The sequence below is a fragment of the Biomphalaria glabrata genome, chromosome 11 (genome assembly GCF_947242115.1).
Source record: "Biomphalaria glabrata chromosome 11, xgBioGlab47.1, whole genome shotgun sequence".
Lineage (NCBI taxonomy): Eukaryota > Metazoa > Mollusca > Gastropoda > Planorbidae > Biomphalaria > Biomphalaria glabrata.
In genome coordinates, this window is record NC_074721.1 from 14,922,590 (window position 1) to 14,945,367 (window position 22,778).

At 36.4% G+C, this 22,778-nt stretch overlaps 1 protein-coding gene across 4 annotated transcripts; it reads right to left on the reverse strand.

Moving 5' to 3' along the window:
* Positions 1-1,019: 1,019 nt before the first annotated feature.
* Positions 1,020-20,874, reverse strand: LOC106053951 (somatostatin receptor type 3-like). 4 transcript variants are annotated; one of them, XM_056004432.1, is made up of 3 exons: positions 20,714-20,874; positions 4,441-4,778; positions 1,020-3,084 (listed from the first exon to the last, which is right to left on the reverse strand). In XM_056004432.1, exons 2-3 carry the CDS (start codon positions 4,575-4,577, stop codon positions 2,037-2,039), a joined length of 1,185 nt encoding a protein of 394 aa, XP_055860407.1. In that variant the 5' UTR covers positions 4,578-4,778; positions 20,714-20,874; the 3' UTR covers positions 1,020-2,036. The 4 variants fall into 4 exon arrangements, with proteins under 4 accessions (XP_055860407.1, XP_055860406.1, XP_055860405.1 ...); XM_056004431.1 differs by lacking the exon at positions 20,714-20,874 and adding an exon at positions 16,052-16,252 and having other exon boundaries at positions 4,441-4,775; XM_056004430.1 differs by lacking the exon at positions 20,714-20,874 and adding an exon at positions 16,052-16,252.
* Positions 20,875-22,778: the final 1,904 nt, after the last annotated feature.

A 22,778-nucleotide genomic window follows, 5' to 3' on the forward strand; every position in this document is an offset into this window, starting at 1 on the left:
GGGCTACAGCCCAGGAGACTCATAAAGAAAGGAACCTCCACAAAAGAGATTTTCGCATTTCTACCAAAAATACTTTGCAACACTGTCGGGGGTTAACGTGGTTAACAAATGTCCGCTTAACAAATGTCCGCTTAACAAATGTCCGCTTATAGTGTGCTCGTATTCTCATCATATATGACGGATTTAGTACATTGGGTAAACCCCAAGAATTTACACTATTTGTTACCAACATATAAATATTAAATGATTTTTTAAACGAATTACCAGTACTCTCTTTCTTTTATAATATGGCATGCTTTTTAGATACTAGTATTTTTTTTTTATAAATAAGTCACTCTTTATTAAAGCTTTCCAAAAAAGTGTAGAGGCCTTCACTAAAATCCTGCCCCGGAGCCTCCAGCTCAATATTGGAACCAGTGAAATCTGCCCATGTAGAGTGTCACCAGAGAATGCTGACCATGTCCTTCAAAATTGTTCTCTTTACCATGAGGCCCGTACAAGACACTGGCCCCAAAACACCCCAATAGAAAGAAAACTCTATGGAGAGCTCCCTGATTTGGAAACCACTGCGCAGTTCATATCACATATTAGTCTAGTCATCTGGACGCTCCAACATAACAATGAGAACGAGGAAGACGAAAAGAAGAACTGACTGTGCATCACTGTAAAACTGCTTCACTGCATAACCTGACTAAATTCGTACTGCTGTACTAAACTCCTACTATACAAGATTGTCTTGACTCTGCCACTTTTTTTCTTTATAGGGTCCCTGAAAGCATCGCGAAAATGCCATTAACGCTACATGACTGTCACATGACAATATCTCGAATGATTTGCATGCCGAGTATACAAACCAGTCCGTTGTTGAATAGCCGTTCCTGCTCGCAGTTCAATGGCCTGCGTCACAAGTGCCGGCTGGCCATATACATAGTTTCCTCTACCTGCGTTCAATATTAAGTAGCATTTGAAAAGCGTTTTGACTTAAAGTTGTCTAGCTAACTCATGAATAAATAATGCTATTTAAAAATCGATTTTACATTTATTGTAAATTGATAGTAAGACTAGAGAGGGGAAAAGTTTCAATAGGAAAGAGAAAATTATGTTGTTTTTTTTTTTACAAAAATTTAACAAAAAATTAAATTAATGAAAAAAAAAATCACAGAAAAAATGTAGAGTTGATTAATTAATAAAACAATTCTATAATATAATAATATAATAAAACTCCATTATACAATTTAAAATAATATAAGATATAGGCCCAAATCTCTAACCTATTGTCTAACTTGTCATTGTGACACCTTCAGCCCCTTGAAAGAACGACGCTAACGATTCAACCAGCGGGCATTTGTATAATTGAGAGACTCTTTATTGGTACTTTCTTTATAGAACCATCAAGAACTAGATCTAGACTTCTGATTTAGAACTCTAATGATCTAATCTAGATCTAATTATACAGGTAATCTATATTACATTTACGTAAAAATATAAGTAAAGCTTAGATAATTTATCAATAAACTATTACAGATTTTATATTTAATAAAACAACTCGGTTATCGGTACACTATGGCCGACTACGCCATGTCGTTTTTCCTCCTATTTATAGCCAAATTTAAATTAATTGCTTGAAACATTATAATGGTCAAACTAGAGTTTCCCCCGTGTGGACAACGAGCTAGTTATTCTTTTCTCAGCGATATACATCAACTGGTAAATTTCTAGGAAAATCGTTAGAGTCGTTTTTTTGAGATCAGGGTCCATGCTGATTCCTGGCTCCATGAAGTTCTGACTTGAATTGAGGTATTGTTAAAAGGAAATAAAAGTGATTGCATTAATGAAAAGGTAGATTGCCAATTGCAATAGGGATTTCACCCTTGAGCTGTTCCTTCCAGCTTCTTATGTCAATAATTCCTATCCACAGTGTCACAGTTGTATGAAGACACTGCCTTAGATTGACTACATTTGATGTCCCATTCAAAGATTGCCCACTCGTCCCTTTAACCTCTCTCTAAGCTTGTTACTGATGGCGTGTTAGAGGATTATCTAGACAGCTCAAGACTCAGACGCTTACTGCAGCTGTCGTCCCGCGTCAGGCACTCGTTAAGGCTGGGCGACGCCTCCAAGCTCTGCTCCTCGAATGTTGCCGTGCCTTTGTATTTCTTGCAGGACAGCAGGTAGAGCAAGTGATGCCTGAACACACGTGACGACATAAAGTAAATAAAGAAATTGATGGCGTGCGTGGAGTCGAACAGCAAGAACTGGATCTGCTCAAAAACTGCCCAGCGCGCCTCAATGACCAGGTCTGCGCTCTCCTGGTACGAGAGGTAGTAAATGCAAGACGGCAAGCGAAGGACGATGAAAAACAAAGCGGCGATAACCATCATAGCTGTCATGTTCAATTGATACTGTCGCTCCCTCTGGGTCAGCGGGGCCTCAAGATCGCAGTAAGGACTGGCCGGTTTGTCGTCACAATAACGCCTCTGGGTTCTGGCAATGTGAACGACAGTGAGGATGGTGCATGGAAGAATGATGAAGCAAGGGATGAATAGGAATAGGCAAGCGTTGACCCAGAACCAAACATGAGTATAGAACCAGTAATAGTCTGTGTAGACCCCGCACTGATAGCCGGACTGGATGGCGTCTCGCATGCTAAGTGAAATCGCTGCGAAGATGGACAGGAGGAAAGTCCCTGTTCCAATCAACTCCGCGCAGACGACTTTTTTACTTGTCCACCTGGCGCGCTTTGTAGGGTGCACTAGACTTATGTATCTCTCTAGACAGATCAATGCCAGGATCCAGTTAGCCATGGAGGACATGAAGAGAATGAGAAACTCCATCTTGCAGCCGAACGATCCCAGGTACAATCGTCTTAAGGAGATCTGAACTCCTATCAGTTTGCCGATCAGTGCGGTGCCGTCGAAAACAGCCAAGGTAGCGATGAGCAGAGCGATGGGTGTCACGACGTGCATTGTAAGGACCGTCACCAAAGCGAGGATGTTGGCTGGGAAGCCCACTGCAAGCAACACCCACATGTAGATTTGTTTAATCTCAAGCACCATAGACCAGAGCCTGTTCACCTCGTTGACCCTGTCAAAAGAAATGCAATAAAAAAAAAAACTCAGTTATATATGAATCTCGTTTTTTTTTTCATATCACATTAATCTAAAGTATATATAGTGTCTTGTGTGTTATAGTGAGTGCTAGTAGAAATTAAGATGGACTATTTATAATATAAAAACAGTTTTCATCCATTTGAATAGCTTGGAGTTTAATTATATCATTCAACAATAAGAAAACAATGAATGAGATGCATCCACGCTCCAAATATTTTCAGGTTTAGGGAATTCTAAATCAGGCCAATAGTAGAGTAATGCTCTATCTATTGCTCTTGCAATTAAACTACAGGAAAAACGATGCTTACTATTTGCTATCCCGACCAACATTATAACTTTATGCTCCTGACATGGAAAGAAAAACGAGAAACCCATTCTCACGAAGATGTAAAATGACAACCATTTAAACATTCCCCGAGGAGAAGAGGAAGTATGGCCCGATGTTCTCACCCCAGATAGTCCATTTCAAAGACAAATTGACTGTTCCCAGAATGCCCCTTCATAGATGAATTGACTAGCTCCAGAATTCCCATTTATAAATAAATTAACTTGTCCCAGAATGCCCCTTCCAAGAAAAATTTGACTTGTCTCTGAATGCCCTCTCAAAAAACAAACTGTATTTAGATCTGCCAGAAATGAAAACTACTGCGCAATTCATCTCAAATCTAGAGCTTAACCCAGCGATGTCAATAATGAGACCTATAACATAAATCTCTTCTTATATATTTAAAACAGGAACAGGATACGCTTGACTTGTGAGTATAAAATACTGTTTTCTACTAGCATTACCAGAGAAGTGCATGGAAACCATTCATATTAGAACATTCATCACACATATTTTATTTTAATGAAAAATACAATTGTAGCTCTCATGTGAACATTGTTTGCCTCGTTAAACTCCAGTAAGTTCGTGTCTGGAATAACCAGCGGCATGGTAGTCCCTACTTGATAGTCTCATTAGAAAGTAGGGGAGAACAAAAAAGATGTTATACACTAAGTAAGTACAAAGTAAAGTTTCTCCTTTCAGACCTTGTGGTCTGTAGGGCAGATGATGTTTCAATGGCCTACGGTTAACGAGGGTGTCATGTGGCCAGCACAACGACCAACCGCCTTTACTTTTCCCCAACTAATGTCAGGGATTGACATTAGAGCTGGGTGGACTCAGAGGCGCCCAAAGATCCCGAAATTAAAAATCTCAGTCTTCACCAGGATTCGAACCCGGGGACTCCGGTTCAGAAGCCAAACACTTTACCGCTTAGCCACCACACCTCACACTACTTTAATGGAAGTTAAAGGGTCAAAGGCGAGAGAAAGTTGACAACCAACTTACTGATTGTTAAACGTTTCAATGCTGTCGTTATATTTAGAGGTCAGGTCGTCATAGCTGCCGCCTCCTAGGAACGACAACTGGACCAGCAATCTGAGTGAAATGTTTGGTTTCAGTGCAAAGAGAGTGCTGTTCAACATTTCGTCTGGTTCTAGCCGAAGTATTTGGTTCTAGAAAGAGTTTCTGCTTCTACCGGAAGTATCTGGTTCTAGAAAAAGTATCTGCTTCTACCGGAAGTATCTGGTTCTGGTTCTACTGGAAGTGTCTGATTCTACCCAACTTTTCTCTTGATGAAAACTCACACCAGGTTCCAAGTCTTTTCTAGATTCACATCGTATCTGCTAGAAACAAAATTAAAGTTATTATAAAGGGGAAGCAACTAATTAAACAATGTGAATAATTAGTGCATGACGAAACGGTTTCTGCAGAAAGCTATATTGGCAACCTTCTCATGATAATGTAAAATTTGTGACCAGTGTACTTGTCATCAAATATATTCAAGTACAATGCATGGTCAATATTGGTAAGGAAAAGAACTCTGTTTATACAAAAGATATTTGAAATAAGTGGTGATATGAAAAGTCTTGTGTGGTTGGTTGTAGAGTGTCGTTGACAGACGGTGGCTTCAGGGTGAAAGTAGACGCTATATGTATGTGTTTGCTTGTTCAGATATATGAACTGGGACTCATTTGTTAGAAAAAGAAAGGTCTATTAAGTAATCCTGACATATAAGAGTCTAGCAATGCGTCTCTGCCTCTAGGTGACGCTCGTTAGTTGAACGATTAGGCCTACAATGAAGAAAAACAGTGCCTCACTTACGGGGCCTAAGGACCGAGTCCGTTGCACTTGTGGGGACGGCAGAAATTCCAACGTCTTTTACACACTGTTCCTAAAGGCGCCGTTTTTACGGCAGACACCTACACGGCGGATGTGATACAGGGATGGGACATTGGGGACTTCCCCCCTGTGTGCTACTCTACTCAAGGATACAAACGATCGGTAACAGAAGAGGTGCTACAAATTTACATCAGTTTGAATCGTTTGAATCTTTCACAGACAGAACAGTTTGCTAAGATAGGTAGATGGTGGCGAGCTTCCGTGGGCCTAGAGTTCCAAGAGTCTTCAACTCAACTCTTGAGACACTTACAAAGAGCTTCTAAAATACAAAGTTACCCTTGCAATACGTTAAGAAAGTGCTAGTGAGAAATAAAAGTATTTTTCTTCTTTAATATCCTGTACGATCTACAGAAACATACAAGCGAAGGTATCAGTTCTATGTCTGAACTCGGTCTGAATGCTGAAATATTAACCCTTTAAACTCTATATACCCTTTTCTCTATAATAAAAGGTAAGTAAAGCTCCCCTTTCATATCTTGCGATCTATAGGGCAGATGATATTAAGGTCATCTGTTTCTTTAGCCAACGGTTAACGAGCAGGGTGTCATGTGGCCAGCACAACAACCAACCGCCTTAACTTTCCCCAACTAAAGCCAGGTACCCATTAGAGTTGGGCGGAATTAGGGGCGCCATAAAAATCCCGAAATTCAATATAACAGTCTTTACCAAGATTCGATCCCAGGACCTCAAGCTAGGAAGCCAAGCGCTTAACCACTCAGCCACCATTCCTCCAGTACAAAATTGAAATAGCGACTAAACTAACATTACATTTAGAAAGCGTTATAACACACAGGAATAATAATGATAAGAGAGAGTTCTCAACGCTGAGAAGTCTAACTCAAGGAGCAGCCCATTCTCAACGGGCCCAAAGGCTCTTACACTCATGACTTCCCAGACTACATTTGAAGTACACAGATGCAGTGAGAGTTCATTTTGTTTATTACTTTTCGCTCTGATCTACTTTTCTTAAGCCCACTTTTATATAGAAGTCTTTATATTTCTTTTATAAAGACCTAAATATAAAAGAAAGTCAATGCTCCAATTTGTTTAAAATCAATGTAATTGTGATTGATGCTCATATATACTAAATCTTAACGGACAACAAAAAAATCACGCGAATGCTTATTACAATAATGGAATAAAAAATTATATGCTATCGACTATGAATAATTGTGCAGAGTTTCAACTTGGTTCGAGACTGGGAAGTGGGAGAAAGAACATATGTAAGAGTCCAGACAGACAGACAGACAGAGTTGAGATAAGCTTTACAAAGATGAAAAGGTTTTCCATTCAGAAAATTTAGAGTAACCTTTGAACTATTTCAGCATGATGATTTTTAATAGATTTATTTTTTCCAAAACATTTCCAACTATAAAGTTCACTTTGTGGGGTCACTGCTATTTAGATCTAGCTTCTGAACATCAGAGACGTTACTCCTTTAAGTGTCTACAGTTAAGTCAAGATGTGGTTACCAGGTCAGGACTGTGCATTCATGTTTATGTGTCTATAATTAAGTCAAGATGTGGTTACCAGGACAGGACTGTGCATTCACGTTTAAGTGTCTATAATTCAGTCAAGATGTGGTTACTAGGTCAGGACTGTGCATTCACGTTTAAGTGTCTACAGTTAAGTCAAGATGTGGTTACCAGGTCAGGACTGTGCATTCACGTTTAAGTGTCTATAATTAAGTCAAGATGTGGTTACCAGGTCAGGACTGTGCATTCACGTTTAAGTCTATAATTAAGTCAAGATGTGGTTACCAGTTCAGGACTGTGCATTCACGTTTAAGTGTCTATAATTAAGTCAAGATGTGGTTACCAGGTCAGGACTGTGCATTCACGTTTAAGTGTCTATAATTAAGTCAAGATGTGGTTACCAGGTCAGGACTGTGCATTCACGTTTAAGTGTCTATAATTAAGTCAAGATGTGGTTACCAGGTCAGGACTGTGCATTCACGTTTAAGTGTCTATAATTAAGTCAAGATGTGGTTACCAGGTCAGGACTGTGCATTCACGTTTAAGTGTCTATAATTAAGTCAAGATGTGGTTACCAGGTCAGGACTGTGCATTCACGTTTAAGTGTCTATAATTAAGTCAAGATGTGGTTACCAGGTCAGGACTGTGCATTCACGTTTAAGTGTCTATAAGTAAGTCAAGATGTGGTTACCAGATCAGGACTGTGCATTCACGTTTAAGTGTTTATAAATATGTCAAGATGTGGTTACCAGGTCAGGACTGTGCATTCACGTTTAAGTGTCTATAATTAAGTCAAGATGTGGTTACCAGATCAGGACTGTGCATTCACGTTTAAGTGTTTATAAATATGTCAAGATGTGGTTACCAGGTCAGGACTGTGCATTCACGTTTAAGTGTCTATAATTAAGTCAAGATGTGGTTACCAGATCAGGACTGTGCATTCACGTTTAAGTGTCTATAATTAAGTCAAGATGTGGTTACCAGGTCAGGACTGTGCATTCACGTTTAAGTGTCTATAATTAAGTCAACATGTGGTTACCAGGTCAGGACTGTGCATTCACGTTTAAGTGTCTATAATTAAGTCAAGATGTGGTTACCAGGACAGGACTGTGCATTCATGTTTATGTGTCTATAATTAAGTCAAGATGTGGTTACCAGGACAGGACTGTGCATTCATGTTTATGTGTCTATAATTAAGTCAAGATGTGGTTACCAGGTCAGGACTGTGCATTCACGTTTAAGTGTCTATAATTAAGTCAAGATGTGGTTACCAGGTCAGGACTGTGCATTCATGTTTATGTGTCTATAATTAAGTCAAGATGTGGTTACCAGGACAGGACTGTGCATTCACGTTTAAGTGTCTATAATTAAGTCAAGATGTGGTTACTAGGTCAGGACTGTGCATTCACGTTTAAGTGTCTACAGTTAAGTCAAGATGTGGTTACCAGGTCAGGACTGTGCATTCACGTTTAAGTGTCTATAATTAAGTCAAGATGTGGTTACCAGGTCAGGACTGTGCATTCACGTTTAAGTGTCTATAATTAAGTCAAGATGTGGTTACCAGGTCAGGACTGTGCATTCACGTTTAAGTGTCTATAATTAAGTCAAGATGTGGTTACCAGGTCAGGACTGTGCATTCACGTTTAAGTGTCTATAATTAAGTCAAGATGTGGTTACCAGGTCAGGACTGTGCATTCACGTTTAAGTGTCTATAATTAAGTCAAGATGTGGTTACCAGGTCAGGACTGTGCATTCACGTTTAAGTGTCTATAATTAAGTCAAGATGTGGTTACCAGGTCAGGACTGTGCATTCACGTTTAAGTGTCTATAATTAAGTCAAGATGTGGTTACCAGGTCAGGACTGTGCATTCACGTTTAAGTGTCTATAATTAAGTCAAGATGTGGTTACCAGATCAGGACTGTGCATTCACGTTTAAGTGTTTATAAATATGTCAAGATGTGGTTACCAGGTCAAGACTGTGCATTCACGTTTAAGTGTCTATAATTAAGTCAAGATGTGGTTACCAGATCAGGACTGTGCATTCACGTTTAAGTGTTTATAAATATGTCAAGATGTGGTTACCAGGTCAGGACTGTGCATTCACGTTTAAGTGTCTATAAGTAAGTCAAGATGTGGTTACCAGGTCAGGACTGTGCATTCACGTTTAAGTGTCTATAATTAAGTCAAGATGTGGTTACCAGGTCAGGACTGTGCATTCACGTTTAAGTGTCTATAATTAAGTCAAGATGTGGTTACCAGGTCAGGACTGTGCATTCACGTTTAAGTGTCTATAATTAAGTCAAGATGTGGTTACCAGGTCAGGACTGTGCATTCACGTTTAAGTGTCTATAATTAAGTCAAGATGTGGTTACCAGGTCAGGACTGTGCATTCACGTTTAAGTGTCTATAATTAAGTCAAGATGTGGTTACCAGGTCAGGACTGTGCATTCACGTTTAAGTGTCTATAATTAAGTCAAGATGTGGTTACCAGGTCAGGACTGTGCATTCACGTTTAAGTGTCTATAATTAAGTCAAGATGTGGTTACCAGATCAGGACTGTGCATTCACGTTTAAGTGTTTATAAATATGTCAAGATGTGGTTACCAGGTCAAGACTGTGCATTCACGTTTAAGTGTCTATAATTAAGTCAAGATGTGGTTACCAGATCAGGACTGTGCATTCACGTTTAAGTGTTTATAAATATGTCAAGATGTGGTTACCAGGTCAGGACTGTGCATTCACGTTTAAGTGTCTATAAGTAAGTCAAGATGTGGTTACCAGATCAGGACTGTGCATTCACGTTTAAGTGTTTATAAATATGTCAAGATGTGGTTACCAGGTCAGGACTGTGCATTCACGTTTAAGTGTCTATAAGTAAGTCAAGATGTGGTTACCAGGTCAGGACTGTGCATTCACGTTTAAGTGTCTATAATTAAGTCAAGATGTGGTTACCAGGTCAGGACTGTGCATTCACGTTTAAGTGTCTATAATTAAGTCAAGATGTGGTTACCAGGTCAGGACTGTGCATTCACGTTTAAGTGTCTATAATTAAGTCAAGATGTGGTTACCAGATCAGGACTGTGCATTCACGTTTAAGTGTTTATAAATATGTCAAGATGTGGTTACCAGGTCAGGACTGTGCATTCACGTTTAAGTGTCTATAATTAAGTCAAGATGTGGTTACCAGATCAGGACTGTGCATTCACGTTTAAGTGTTTATAAATATGTCAAGATGTGGTTACCAGGTCAGGACTGTGCATTCACGTTTAAGTGTCTATAAGTAAGTCAAGATGTGGTTACCAGATCAGGACTGTGCATTCACGTTTAAGTGTTTATAAATATGTCAAGATGTGGTTACCAGGTCAGGACTGTGCATTCACGTTTAAGTGTCTATAAGTAAGTCAAGATGTGGTTACCAGGTCAGGACTGTGCATTCACGTTTAAGTGTCTATAATTAAGTCAAGATGTGGTTACCAGGTCAGGACTGTGCATTCACGTTTAAGTGTCTATAATTAAGTCAAGATGTGGTTACCAGGTCAGGACTGTGCATTCACGTTTAAGTGTCTATAAGTAAGTCAAGATGTGGTTACCAGATCAGGACTGTGCATTCACGTTTAAGTGTTTATAAATATGTCAAGATGTGGTTACCAGGTCAGGACTGTGCATTCACGTTTAAGTGTCTACAGTTAAGTCAAGATATGGTTACCAGGTCAGGACTGTGCATTCACGTTTAAGTGTCTATAATTAAGTCAAGATGTGGTTACCAGGTCAGGACTGTGCATTCACGTTTAAGTGTCTACAGTTTAGTCGAGATGTGGTTACCAGGTCAGGACTGTGCATTCACGTTTAAGTTTTTATAGTTAAGTCAAGATTTGGTTACCAGGTCATGACTGTGCATTCACGTTTATTTGAACGTTTTGAATGTTAAGACTAATACTAATACTAAGACTAAGACTGCTTTATTGATCCTTACGGAAATTTGTTGTGATTACAAGGACTCGTTTCTCATATAAAGACAACACAACAGAAACATACACATAAATACAACAGACACAACGTAAAGAGTTCATTCAGCGACTACACACAGGTATCTTGGTGCATTCCATGTTCCCTGATCAATGAGTGGCGGTGATAGAGTCTGACCGAGTGAGGTACGAACGAGTTTTTGTACCGCTCCGTTCTTGTTTTGATTGACAGCAGTCGCCCACTTCGCGACGACCTGGCGTAGTTCTGATGGAGCGGGTGGCCGTTGTCTTCCAAGATTTTTTCGATTTTTCTTAGGCACGTTTGTTCAAAAAGTTCCTTTAAATGTGGTAATGTTGTGAGTGTAATTTTTGATGCTTTTTTAATGATGTTTTCTAGACGTTGCAACAGTTTAGATGAGGCGTTGCCTTGCCAACAACTTATTCCGTATGTTAGCAGATTTTGTACAGTTGCGCCTTAAAATGTCTCAAGGATCTTCTTGTTTAATTTAAAACTGTTGAGTTTGTATAGAAAAAAGAGTCGCTGGGCTGTTTTCTTTGTCAGAGTTCCAAGGTGGTCTTCCCATGAAAGCTTGTTGTTGATGATAACGCCTAGATATTTATATGCCTTTACTTGTTCTATAGATGTAGTGTTTATTTGCAGTTCACGTATAGTTTGTTTTTTCTTTCTAAAGTCTATTATAAGTTCTTTAGTTTTTGTTACATTCAGTTCTAGAAAGTTGTCGGTTTGGTTTGGTTTGGTTTCAATTTTCTCCAATAGTGTATGAGCAGACTATAAACTGGCTATGTAACATTTTTAATTGGCTTTTTGAAAATGTATTAACAGAAATCAACAGTGAAAAACAGAATGACCGTTAAAAATTGTGTGAATTGGATCTTCATCCTTTCGTTTTAAGAATTTAAATACAAGAGAACTTGCATATTCCAGATCCATGCATCAAAAAGAAGGTGCCATATGTTTTTGCATTCATTGTGTTGCTATTTATGACTTCCGGGGACATCGTGAAATAAAACAGGTGACGTTTCAGAATCCTTTTTTTTTTGGTTAGCCGTTTAAAAATAGTTTAGAGAATAGATTTAGATCTAGCTATCTACAACTAGTAGAAAATGTTTCTTTTAAATAAAGATTACAGATCAAGAGAGAGAAACACAGAGAGAGAGAGAGAGAGAGAGAGAGAGAGAGAGAGAGAAAGAGAGAGAGAAAGAAAGGTAAAAGAAAATGAAAGTAATTTGTTCTATGTAGAAAGGGGAGATGATATTGTGTACATAAGTTGTAAACAGGAAATACTCTGCAAAGTAAATGTGGAAGTAAAAAAAAAAGACCAATGTAATATCGCCAAGTTGATACCTGTGTGTGTGTGCGTGTTGGAACGTGTGTAGGTTTAGGGCAGAGGAAATATATTAATGCAATTAGGCGATAACACTAGACAGTAGACACCATCTCAAAGTAATGCTTTGATCTAATCATAGTTGGCATACGTCTAGACTACGTCTACTCCACCATGATGAAATTAAAATGTAAGGCGTATTATGTATGTGCCGAATAAAAAACAAAACCGTTTGACCAATCTTGATGAAACTTTGCACAAATGTTCCTTGGGTGTTAACTGGAACCGTGAAGTATGTATAGTAGCCCTAAAACAAACTAAAGACCCTAAATAAAAAGGTGCCTAACTCTATGAAAGTATGCTATTTTATGGATCTAGGTCATGTTTACCATGTTGACATGAGAAAAGATCGAAAGGACTTAGATCTAGATCTAATTTTAAGAACTACACTTTGCACAGATAGTTTTTTACTTTAACACATGAAAATTACAAAATATAGTCTATTGATTTCAATATTTAATCAAATTAAGTTTCAAATTTGTGTTTCAAAAGCATTTTTACAAAAATTCGTTCCTTATATCTGCGAATTTAGAATTCTTGACGTACATTCTTTCATTAGACATTACCAGAAAGGATACACATCTCTCTATTCCTAGGTCTAAAACCCTAATTCAACTCTAAGATGATAGAACTTCTCTTCGCAAAGATAGTTTTATACTTTAACACATGAACATACTAATTATAGTCCATTCATTTCATATTTTTATCAAATTAACATTCAAATTTGTTTTTCTAAAGCATTTTTCATAAATTCGTTCGCTATAGCTGCGAAGCTGTGTTGACATACTCACAATAGGCCTAAATATATTTTAATAGCTCCATTCATTAATCGCGTACATCTAACAAAAAAGGTCGCGCATGCGCAGAACGAACTCTCTATCCAAGCCAATATTTAAATTAAAGGGATAGAGCTAGATCTAGAATCTATCTCTAGCTCAAGATCTAATTCAAACATAATAGATCTACTTTATACTTTAACACATGAACATACATAATAACGTCTATTCATTTCATATTTTAATCGAATATATGTAAGCCTACAAGCAAATGTTTTTATTTGAAAAAATTTATCCAGGTCGATTAGCTATTTTGATTGCTCAATTCATACTATTTTTTTTTTTACATTTACGCATTCGCTTTACTTATAACATTATAATTTCATTTAATTTTTTTACAAAGCACTCTCAGTGACTATGACAGTGAAACGCAAATTAAGAACCGCGGGCCGCGGGTAATATATGTTTAGTATATATATATATATATATATATATATGAAACTAAACAGAGAGATTTCAACTGATTAATGACTTACATTCATTTTGTCAACTCTCAAAGTGCTCTAGCCAAACGTATTCACTGTGCCCATGTTAGTAGGCCAATAGCAGAGCCTATGAACGCTCGTGTACTGAAATATAAACAACACTGTGCGACTTTTGATTATTATTCTATGTACCGAACTAGGCTAACCATGGGCTAACATAAAAAAAATGTTGTACAATATAAATTATGGTTAGGTTAATGTGTTGTTTTTTTTTCAATTAAATATCGGCACCATTACAATGATCCGTGTAATCAGTAATATAAGATTCAAGCGATCTTTATTTTCTGAGGGATACGTAGGATTTGTATCTACGAAAAGCACCCGAAATTTTATTTCTCTATAATACTTGAGTTTGCTTTCAAATTGAAAGAATACATGGATGACAATTAAGTTGGTTTGGTTTGTCCTTGTCCTAGCCACAATTATACCCTCGTTCACGATTGGTCTAGAAGCAGATGAACGTAATAGTCACTCTAACAATAAACAGCTAAGCTTCTCTAGAGCAACTTGCATTTAATGATGGATAAACCGCAGCGCTATTTTCGTAACGTGACGCGGGATGGAGGGTCTCGGTAGGCCAGGACTTAGGGTACCCGTGCACATTTGCAATAAGTAAAGTTCCCCTTTCAGATCCATAGGGCAGATGACGTTATGGTCACCTGTTTCTGTAGTCTACGGTTAACAAGGGTGTCATGTGGCCAACACAACGACCAAGTACCTTTACTTTTCCCCAACTTATCTCAGGTACCCATTAGAGCTGCACCCAAAGGTCCCGGGAACCCCGGTTCAGAAGCCAAACGCTTTATCGCTCAGCCACCTCCAAATTAGCAATTACAAATTAAGAAGGTCACGTTAGCGTCCTTCTTTTGCAACTAAAGGCTGCCTATTTCCTTCATTCTTAGCGACAGAAAAACAAATCGACAGGTTCCTTCAGCCTGAGGTCCCTCAGCAGTCGTACACTTTTGATACAGTTAATTTTCTCCCTGTTCTAGATGTCAAGTCTTGGTACAGATAAAGCCATCATTAAACTGGACTTATGGTTGAAGATGTTCCACACTCTGTTCAATAGAGTGAAGTTTTAAAACGTATAGGTCTGTGTAGAAAGAGGAAAGTCACAATTCCAGTGTTTATAATTACAGTTACCTGACGTGGTAGCTGGTAGGTAGTTTAGGTGTATACAGGTGAGATAGTCAAGCAGCTGTTGAGGGTAACACTTTTGACTTATTTCCCTGGTAAATCTATTAACCTAAAAAAAACTTACTATCAAACAAATTTTGAAATATATCGTGAGGAAGTGTTAAGCCACGACATTAAGTCTGTATGAAGTCAAGGATTATAAGGTTTACTCTTTCAGATTTCGTCAAATCATTTTGCAAAACTTATGTTACTGGACTTGTTCATAATTAAACTGAGCAGGAAAAATATAAAAACAAAATACTTAAAAGAAAACAAAATTAGAGTATTTAAGGGGAATAATTTCACATTGACATACATATTTCTCAATACTGTAAGATTTAATTATTTTCATTTTTTTATATCAAGCAAAAATAAATAATTACTAACTACTATTTAATTAACTAATTGATTAATGTTTTCATTGATTCATGTTTTTTTTTAGAACAATGAATAATTGTGCAAAGTTGCAACTTGATCCGAGAATTTGACGCGGGAGAAATAATATGTCCAAAATATGTATCAGACAGACAGGGTGAGTTGATACACACTTTGTAACGATCAAAATAAAAAAATACTTTATGAAAAAAACCAACAAAACAATGGTCACATATGGGAAATAACCAAACATTTGCAACCAAATATCTCAATCCTGTAAGATGTATTCCCCTTTTTATATACTTAACAAATTAAATAATTACCAATAATTACTTAATTAGTTTTTTTTTAAATTAATTCATGTTTTGTTAGGGACAATGAGTTGTTAGCTTGAAATGCCTTGCCTGACTAGTTACCGAACATTTGTACATATTTTTATTTCCGTTAGTAACTATTTGTTATATGTATTGGGAATACATCATAGTTTCGGTATCATTATCTATAAGAATAAATCCTCATGAATAGATCTGGTGGGATATAATGTATAGAGACAAGTCAGTGGGTATAGTAAAGTATACTCACGGGTATAGTAGAAATAAGCCTGTATTAATAAGTTCGTACGAATTAATGTATCAGAATGGGTCTGTAGAAAAAGACAGTGCGAATCTGTCTATATAAATAAGATATGTGAGAATACATCAATAGAAATAAATATGAAGCAATGGGTCTGTAGAAACTAATAAAAGTTTAACTATTCTAGTACCCCCCACCCCAACTTATTATTTTTCATCGCTTACGTTCACCCTTTTTAATATACTATTTACTTTGGATAGATACATACATATATACTGATCAACTTGTTAGTATGTCATCTAAAATTAACAAGTGTGTGGTATACCTAGTCTGTAATATGAAATGCATGTCTTCCATTTATGTAAGTTTCATCGATTATAAATGTAATGTACCTCTACTAAAAACATGAAAACCAATTTACTTACAATAGATTCAGGAAGTTTAGAATTATTTTCCTTCTACGATTGCACTGAAAACAGGAGCGTACCTCTAGTTTCTAGCACTTGGGGTGAGAAAAAACTCATTCTTAATTTTTTCTCCCCCTGTTCTACCTCTTGCCTCCCCCTGCTACCTGGGTTGGAGAAGTAAACATTTTTTTGAAGTCTAAGCATCACGGGATTGGCCTTTTTTTCTGTTTTACCTAGATATATCAACAGGCAGCATTTTCCAAATGGTGAGTACCGGTACCAGGGGTGGTGCTTGGTCTACCAGGAGGAGGGCTGTACACGCTGGATCAGAAGGAGGGGTTTTCAAGAAAGTAATAATTAGGTAATCGCACATAACGGTTCTAAGAGAGTGTGTATGTGTGTATGTGTGTGCTTGTCAAAGAGGAGCGGGGCAGGGAAGGAAATTTTACAAAAAAAAAAAAAAAAAAGAAAGACAACTCTAAGAGGAATGTACATTAAATGGTTTAGAAACTTTGTCTTAAAAGATTCTCTCTTGCACTGAACTATTTATCTTAATTGTCTACCGTGCTAAGGGCAATGTGTACGTTTCAAAGAAGGTTCCCACTTTTTGACAAAGCTTATATCCACTCACTCTGTCGTCTGTCCGTGTGGAATATTTTTTCATTTTTATTTTCTCCCACTTCCCAGTCTCAGATCAATTTGAAATTTTGCTTAACTGCTTATAGTCAATGACAACAAGTACATGAATTTAAAAAAAATCTATTATTTATCAATTAGTCGTAATTAGTTGATTTTGTTTTAGAAAATGTAGTGAGCTAAGGGGAGATAAACCTTGCAATAGAGAGATGTAGCAGCAATAGAAGTGTTCTCACTTCACTCAATATAATTTGTTTAAAAGTATAGTTTATATATATATTTTAACTTGTGCCTAAAGTTCAGATATTTTATACTCTAAATATAATAGATTTATTTATCGATAACTGAACACATAATGTGATCTGCATCAAGAGAAACATAAAGTACGCTTTCTATCGATTTCATATTATATTCATGACACACATCATTATATTCATAACATACATCATAATTGTCTAATTCGATTTATGTTATAATAGCTAAAAAAAAAAAAAGAAAACCTCTATCTTTGTTCCAAATATTATGATGACAGGTTTTCCGCTTATTTGCATCGTCCTGTTAATCGCTTGATCAGAGCTAGCAAGGCAGCTACGCAATTAAGCGAGTACCACAGTTTTATTTGAATGTTATGTGTGGAGTAGAAGTAGAGGCGCGTCTATTAAATAGTTCCAGGAGCTCCAACACTCCAACTTACCATAACACATGTATGGAGGATTTTCAGAATTAGAACTACCTTCTATCTGTGGCGGAGAGAATATTGAATTACTTATAACTATGCATAGGTAAAAGCAAATAAAATTATTTTTTACATTTTAAACACTGCAGAATGAAATTTTTATAAAGCTTATATTTATTTTAACTCCTTCTGCCTGTCTGTGTGTCTGTCTGTCTGGTAGGATTCTTTTACACTTTTTTTCTCCCACTTCACATTCTAGGATCAAGTTGAAAATTTGCGTGGCAATGACAACTTACGAATCAATAAAAAAAAAAAAATAACCAGTTAGGCAATTAATTTATTTTATTTTATTTAGAAAAAAGGGAAATTAATTTTGTAGTATTGAGAGATATGGCAGTAAATATGTTGACTTACTTAGACTTAGGTCCTCCCTCGCCGTTCGGCGCATTGGGCAGCAAGCTGTCTCCATAAAGATCTATCATTGGCGATGTCTGAAGCCTCCTTCCACTTGGTGTCCACTGTTCTCTGAGGTCCTCCATGAAGGTGTGACGCCGTGTTATACGAGGACGTCCCTGTTTGCACTTTCTTCGTATTGGCCTCCATGTCATCGCAACTCTTGGTATGCGTAATTCATTTTGTCGTAGCACATGTCCCGCAAACCTCATGCGACGCTCTGTCACAACCTCACTATGTGTTCGACTGTCAGTTCGGCATAGGATTTCCTTGTTTGAGACCCCATCTGTGTAACTGACTCCCAAAATCCGTCTCAGCCCATTTTTGTTGAGCCACATTTAGTCTCTTCTCAAATATGCTGCTCTTTCAATTATATCAGTTTTATTTTTTTTTTTAAATCATTCTATTTTACTTATTTAATTGTTCAGTTCCTCCGCTAAAAGCATTCACTTACTTCTTTTATTGCTTTGGAAACATTTCTCTCAAACATTCTCCTTTCATTTTTAAAAGTTTTTTTTCTTCAAACCCACATTCTATTTGTTCAAATTTAGCGATTTCCTTTATTTTTCTGATATCCAGCAGGTCCACAAAACAGATTAGACTGGAGCGCAATGTGCTTGTTCAAGTTCTGTGGACAGTGGACATGCATTATAAAAATCGACTTATATACCGATAGTTATTTTCGTTTTTAAAAAGGATTAGCGTAATGTGATATTATTATTTTTATCATTAAAGTTAGACATTTACTCTTTGCTTTTGTATACAAGATTAGTACCATAGCGTGTTTAACTACCATTGTGTAGAGATTATTATTTAAATTGTATGTGATTATTTAGTAATTTTTTTTGCAATATTTCTAAACTTTGAAATTTAAAGATCATTAGTTTTCTTAGACAGAAAAGATCGATTTTCCTAGATAAGCGGCGACTTCCCGATAAATTATAGAATTATAATTATAAATAAAGAATTTGTTTTCAATTTCCAGACTAGATATAATATATATATTGGTCTATGCTCCTAACAAAGTATGAATTAATAAAAAATTAACCAATTAATACATTGATTAATGGTAATTAACTAATTTAGTTTGATATGGATTAAAGGACAAAAATCTTAAAGTACCGATATATGTGGCTGTCACATACGCTTTGTCTATATTTAGCCCAAGGTTTGTCGGCAAGATTTCAGCTAGATCGGGGGATTCCAAGCATGCAGCAAACTTCTGTTTTGGAATAAATGTGATTGGTTAGAAATATTAATTATTGTACGTTAATCTGTATTTTATTGGTCAATTGATTAACCAATCGACATGGAGATATTAGTCACGTGGTAACGCCCAAAGGTCTGAAAGATTCTAGATATTACCGCCAGTCTCGTGTTGGAACTCAAAGGAAGATGACATAATTATTATATTGTGTAGATCATTTAATTTAGTAGAAATATATATATTCTGTTTTATTCAAGTACATTTAATCATTGTAAGTATCGTGAATCGCTTTATCAAGTTTTGAATTAAAGTATTTGTATTTGACGAGGAGAAGTTTCTTCATTAAATATAATAATAATATACTTAGATCCTCTTATCAACTAGCAACTTCTAGATGATCCTCTTATCAACTGGCAACTTCTAGATGATCATCTTATCAACTAGCAACTTCTAAATGATCATCTTATCAACTGACGATTTCTAGATCCTCGGCAATCACGATCATTGATTGTGCAGTTTAGATCAAGTTCAGATTCAACGTGACATCTAGCATCATTGATGATCGTGACAATGGCTATAAATATACAGTTCTTCTTCTTAGATAAGCTATATATATATATATTACATTTTGCTTGAGTTCTTTTTTGTTTTCTCGTAATGTTCTCCGAGGGAAGATAACATTTTATTGAAACTAACATTCTTTATTTGTTTCGACATTTTACAGACGTGATATTGCTTGGTTGGGGGATAGGTCTAGTACTGCTGCAATCTTGGCACAGACTTTACTGTTAACATTTTACAGACGTGATATTGCTTGGTTGGGGGATAGGTCTAGTACTGCTGCAATCTTGGCACAGACTTTACTGTTAACATTTTACAGACGTGATATTGCTTGGTTGGGGGATAGGTCTAGTACTGCTGCAATCTTGGCACAGACTTTACTGTTAACATTTTACAGACGTGATATTGCTTGGTTGGGGGATAGGTCTAGTACTGCTGCAATCTTGGCACAGACTTTACTGTTAACATTTTACAGACGTGATATCGCTTGGTTGGGGGATAGGTCTAGTACTGCTGCAATCTTGGCACAGACTTTACTGTTAACATTTTACAGACGTGATATCGCTTGGTTGGGGGATAGGTCTAGTACTGCTGCAATCTTGGCACAGACTTTACTGTTAACATTTTACAGACGTGATATTGCTTGGTTGGGGGATAGGTCTAGTACTGCTGCAATCTTGGCACAGACTTTACTGTTAACATTTTACAGACGTGATATCGCTTGGTTGGGGGATAGGTCTAGTACTGCTGCAATCTTGGCACAGACTTTACTGTTAACATTCTTTAAATTAAAATGCCAGCATTTAGCATGGGCAATGCACTTAGTGTGTTTTTTTTTAAATGGCGTCTATCTGTCTTGAACATCATGGCCATCGGAAGAAAACTATTACTTAAGGAATGCTCCCAAGAACAAAAACATAAACCTGTCACCTGCTACAGTTAAGAACAAAACGTTTATTTAGATTTTGCTATAGTCAAATCTTTTCAAATCAAAACTGCCAACAAATGTTTTGACAAACCTTCTATAACAGAAAATAATATAAATAATATTAGTTCATTCAGATTTGCGTCCAGAAATATTTGGATAGGAGCAATTGATAACACGTGGACCTTCTCCCTATATATATATATATATGTATTCACTTACCTGCATTGGAAGTAATAAATACTTTTATTGCCTTATGTAGAACCGATGGTAAGTTACAAGTATGTTACCATCCGACAGGAAATGCAACATCCTGTTGAAATTTGAACCGCAAAATGTACTTAGCACCTGAAACTTTCACTAACGAACAGACAAAAATGTAAACCTCTTGAAACAGGTGTAGCGGTGCTTCTAATAGCTCAATGACTCTCTAGCTTTCTCATTCTCTCTCTCTCTCTCTCTTCTCTCTCCCTCTTCTTTCTCTCTTTCTCTCTCTCTCTCTCTTGTGTAGAAAATTTCCCTACTTGCTACTCTTACTTTATCTATCTATCTATCTATCTATCTATCTATCTATCTATCTATCTATCTATCTATCTATCTATCTATCTATCTATCTATCTATCTATCTATCTGTCTGTCTGTCTGTCTGTCTGTCTTTCTATCTATCTATCTATCTATCTATCTATCTATCTATCTATCTATCTATCTATCTATCTATCTATCTATCTATCTATCTATCTATCCCTGTCTGTCTGTCTATCTATCTATCTATCTATCTATCTATCTATCTATCTATCTATCTATCTATCTATCTATCTATCCCTGTCTGTCTGTCTATCTATCTATCTATCTATCTATCTATCTATCTATCTATCTATCTATCTATCTATCTATCTATCTATCTATCTATCTATCTATCTATCTATCCCTGTCTGTCTATCTATCTATCTATCTATCTATCTATCTATCTATCTATCTATCTATCTATCTATCTATCTATCTATCTATCTATCCCTGTCTGTCTGTCTATCTATCTATCTATCTATCTATCTATCTATCTATCTATCTATCTATCTATCTATCCCTGTCTGTCTGTCTATCTATCTATCTATCTATCTATCTATCTATCTATCTATCTATCTATCTATCTATCTATCTATCTATCTATCTATCTATCTATCTATCTATCTATCTATCTATCTATCTATCTGTCTGTCTGTTCGCCTGCCTGCCTGTCTATCTATCTATCTATCTATCTATCTATCTATCTATCTATCTATCTATCTATCTATCTATCTATCTATCTATCTATCTATCTATCTATCTATCTATCTATCTATCTCTCTATCTGTCTGTCTGTTTGCCTGCCTGCCTGTCTGTCTGTCTGTCATCTCCTATATTCATTAGATAGGGTAAGTAATCCTTTATGGATTAGAATGGTACCATGGCCTAAACTGTGCCAATGTGACAAATACCCAAAATATCTAATATATATTCTATTAGTAAAATTTGTATAAAATGTAATGTAGTTTAAAAAGGTACCAAACTCTTGCTAAACAAGATTATGTCTTATTCCCTGCTTCTCTCCCATGGCTAAACACATGTCTTGCTCTTATTTTATTAATTAAACCCAAGCCCCATGTTTTCGTGCCAGTAGATTAGCCATAGACCATGACTTTATATAATTTTTTTTTTTAAATTTTAAGAACAAAAATAAAATAAAATAAAAAAAAACAACAACAAACAAACAACGACAAACAAACAAACAAATCTGTATTTAGGTCTGAATGTCCAGATAACAAATGTCGGTAAGTCAGGATAGATTTCATTGACTCTGCAACATCAGTCAGTATTACAGTGATACTCAGCCTATGGACCGTCGGCCATGTCACTGTGAGAGCCAGCTCCTTGAAATATATCTTGACCCTAAATGGACACTAATCAGTGCACTCTATGTAAACGTCATAATTGGCAGTACAATAGTTCTAAATCAATCACAAATGGTCAGAAATGAAGGTAGGAAGTTGAATAAAGTTTAATTTTCTGATACTTGTTATTTTTTTCTTAGCCAATTTGTTTTTATCGATTTAAAAGAAAATATGTATACATTTTAAAAATGAAAATTATTTACAGCAAAGTTCACATCTCATCCAGAACGTCATCGATAACCATCAAATTATCAAATGGACATCGTCAAACCTGTAAGAATTATGTTCCCTTGTTTAACTTTCTTCTTCTAGATTACAGACGTTACATCAGAAGTAAAGATACTTACGTGCATGTTAAT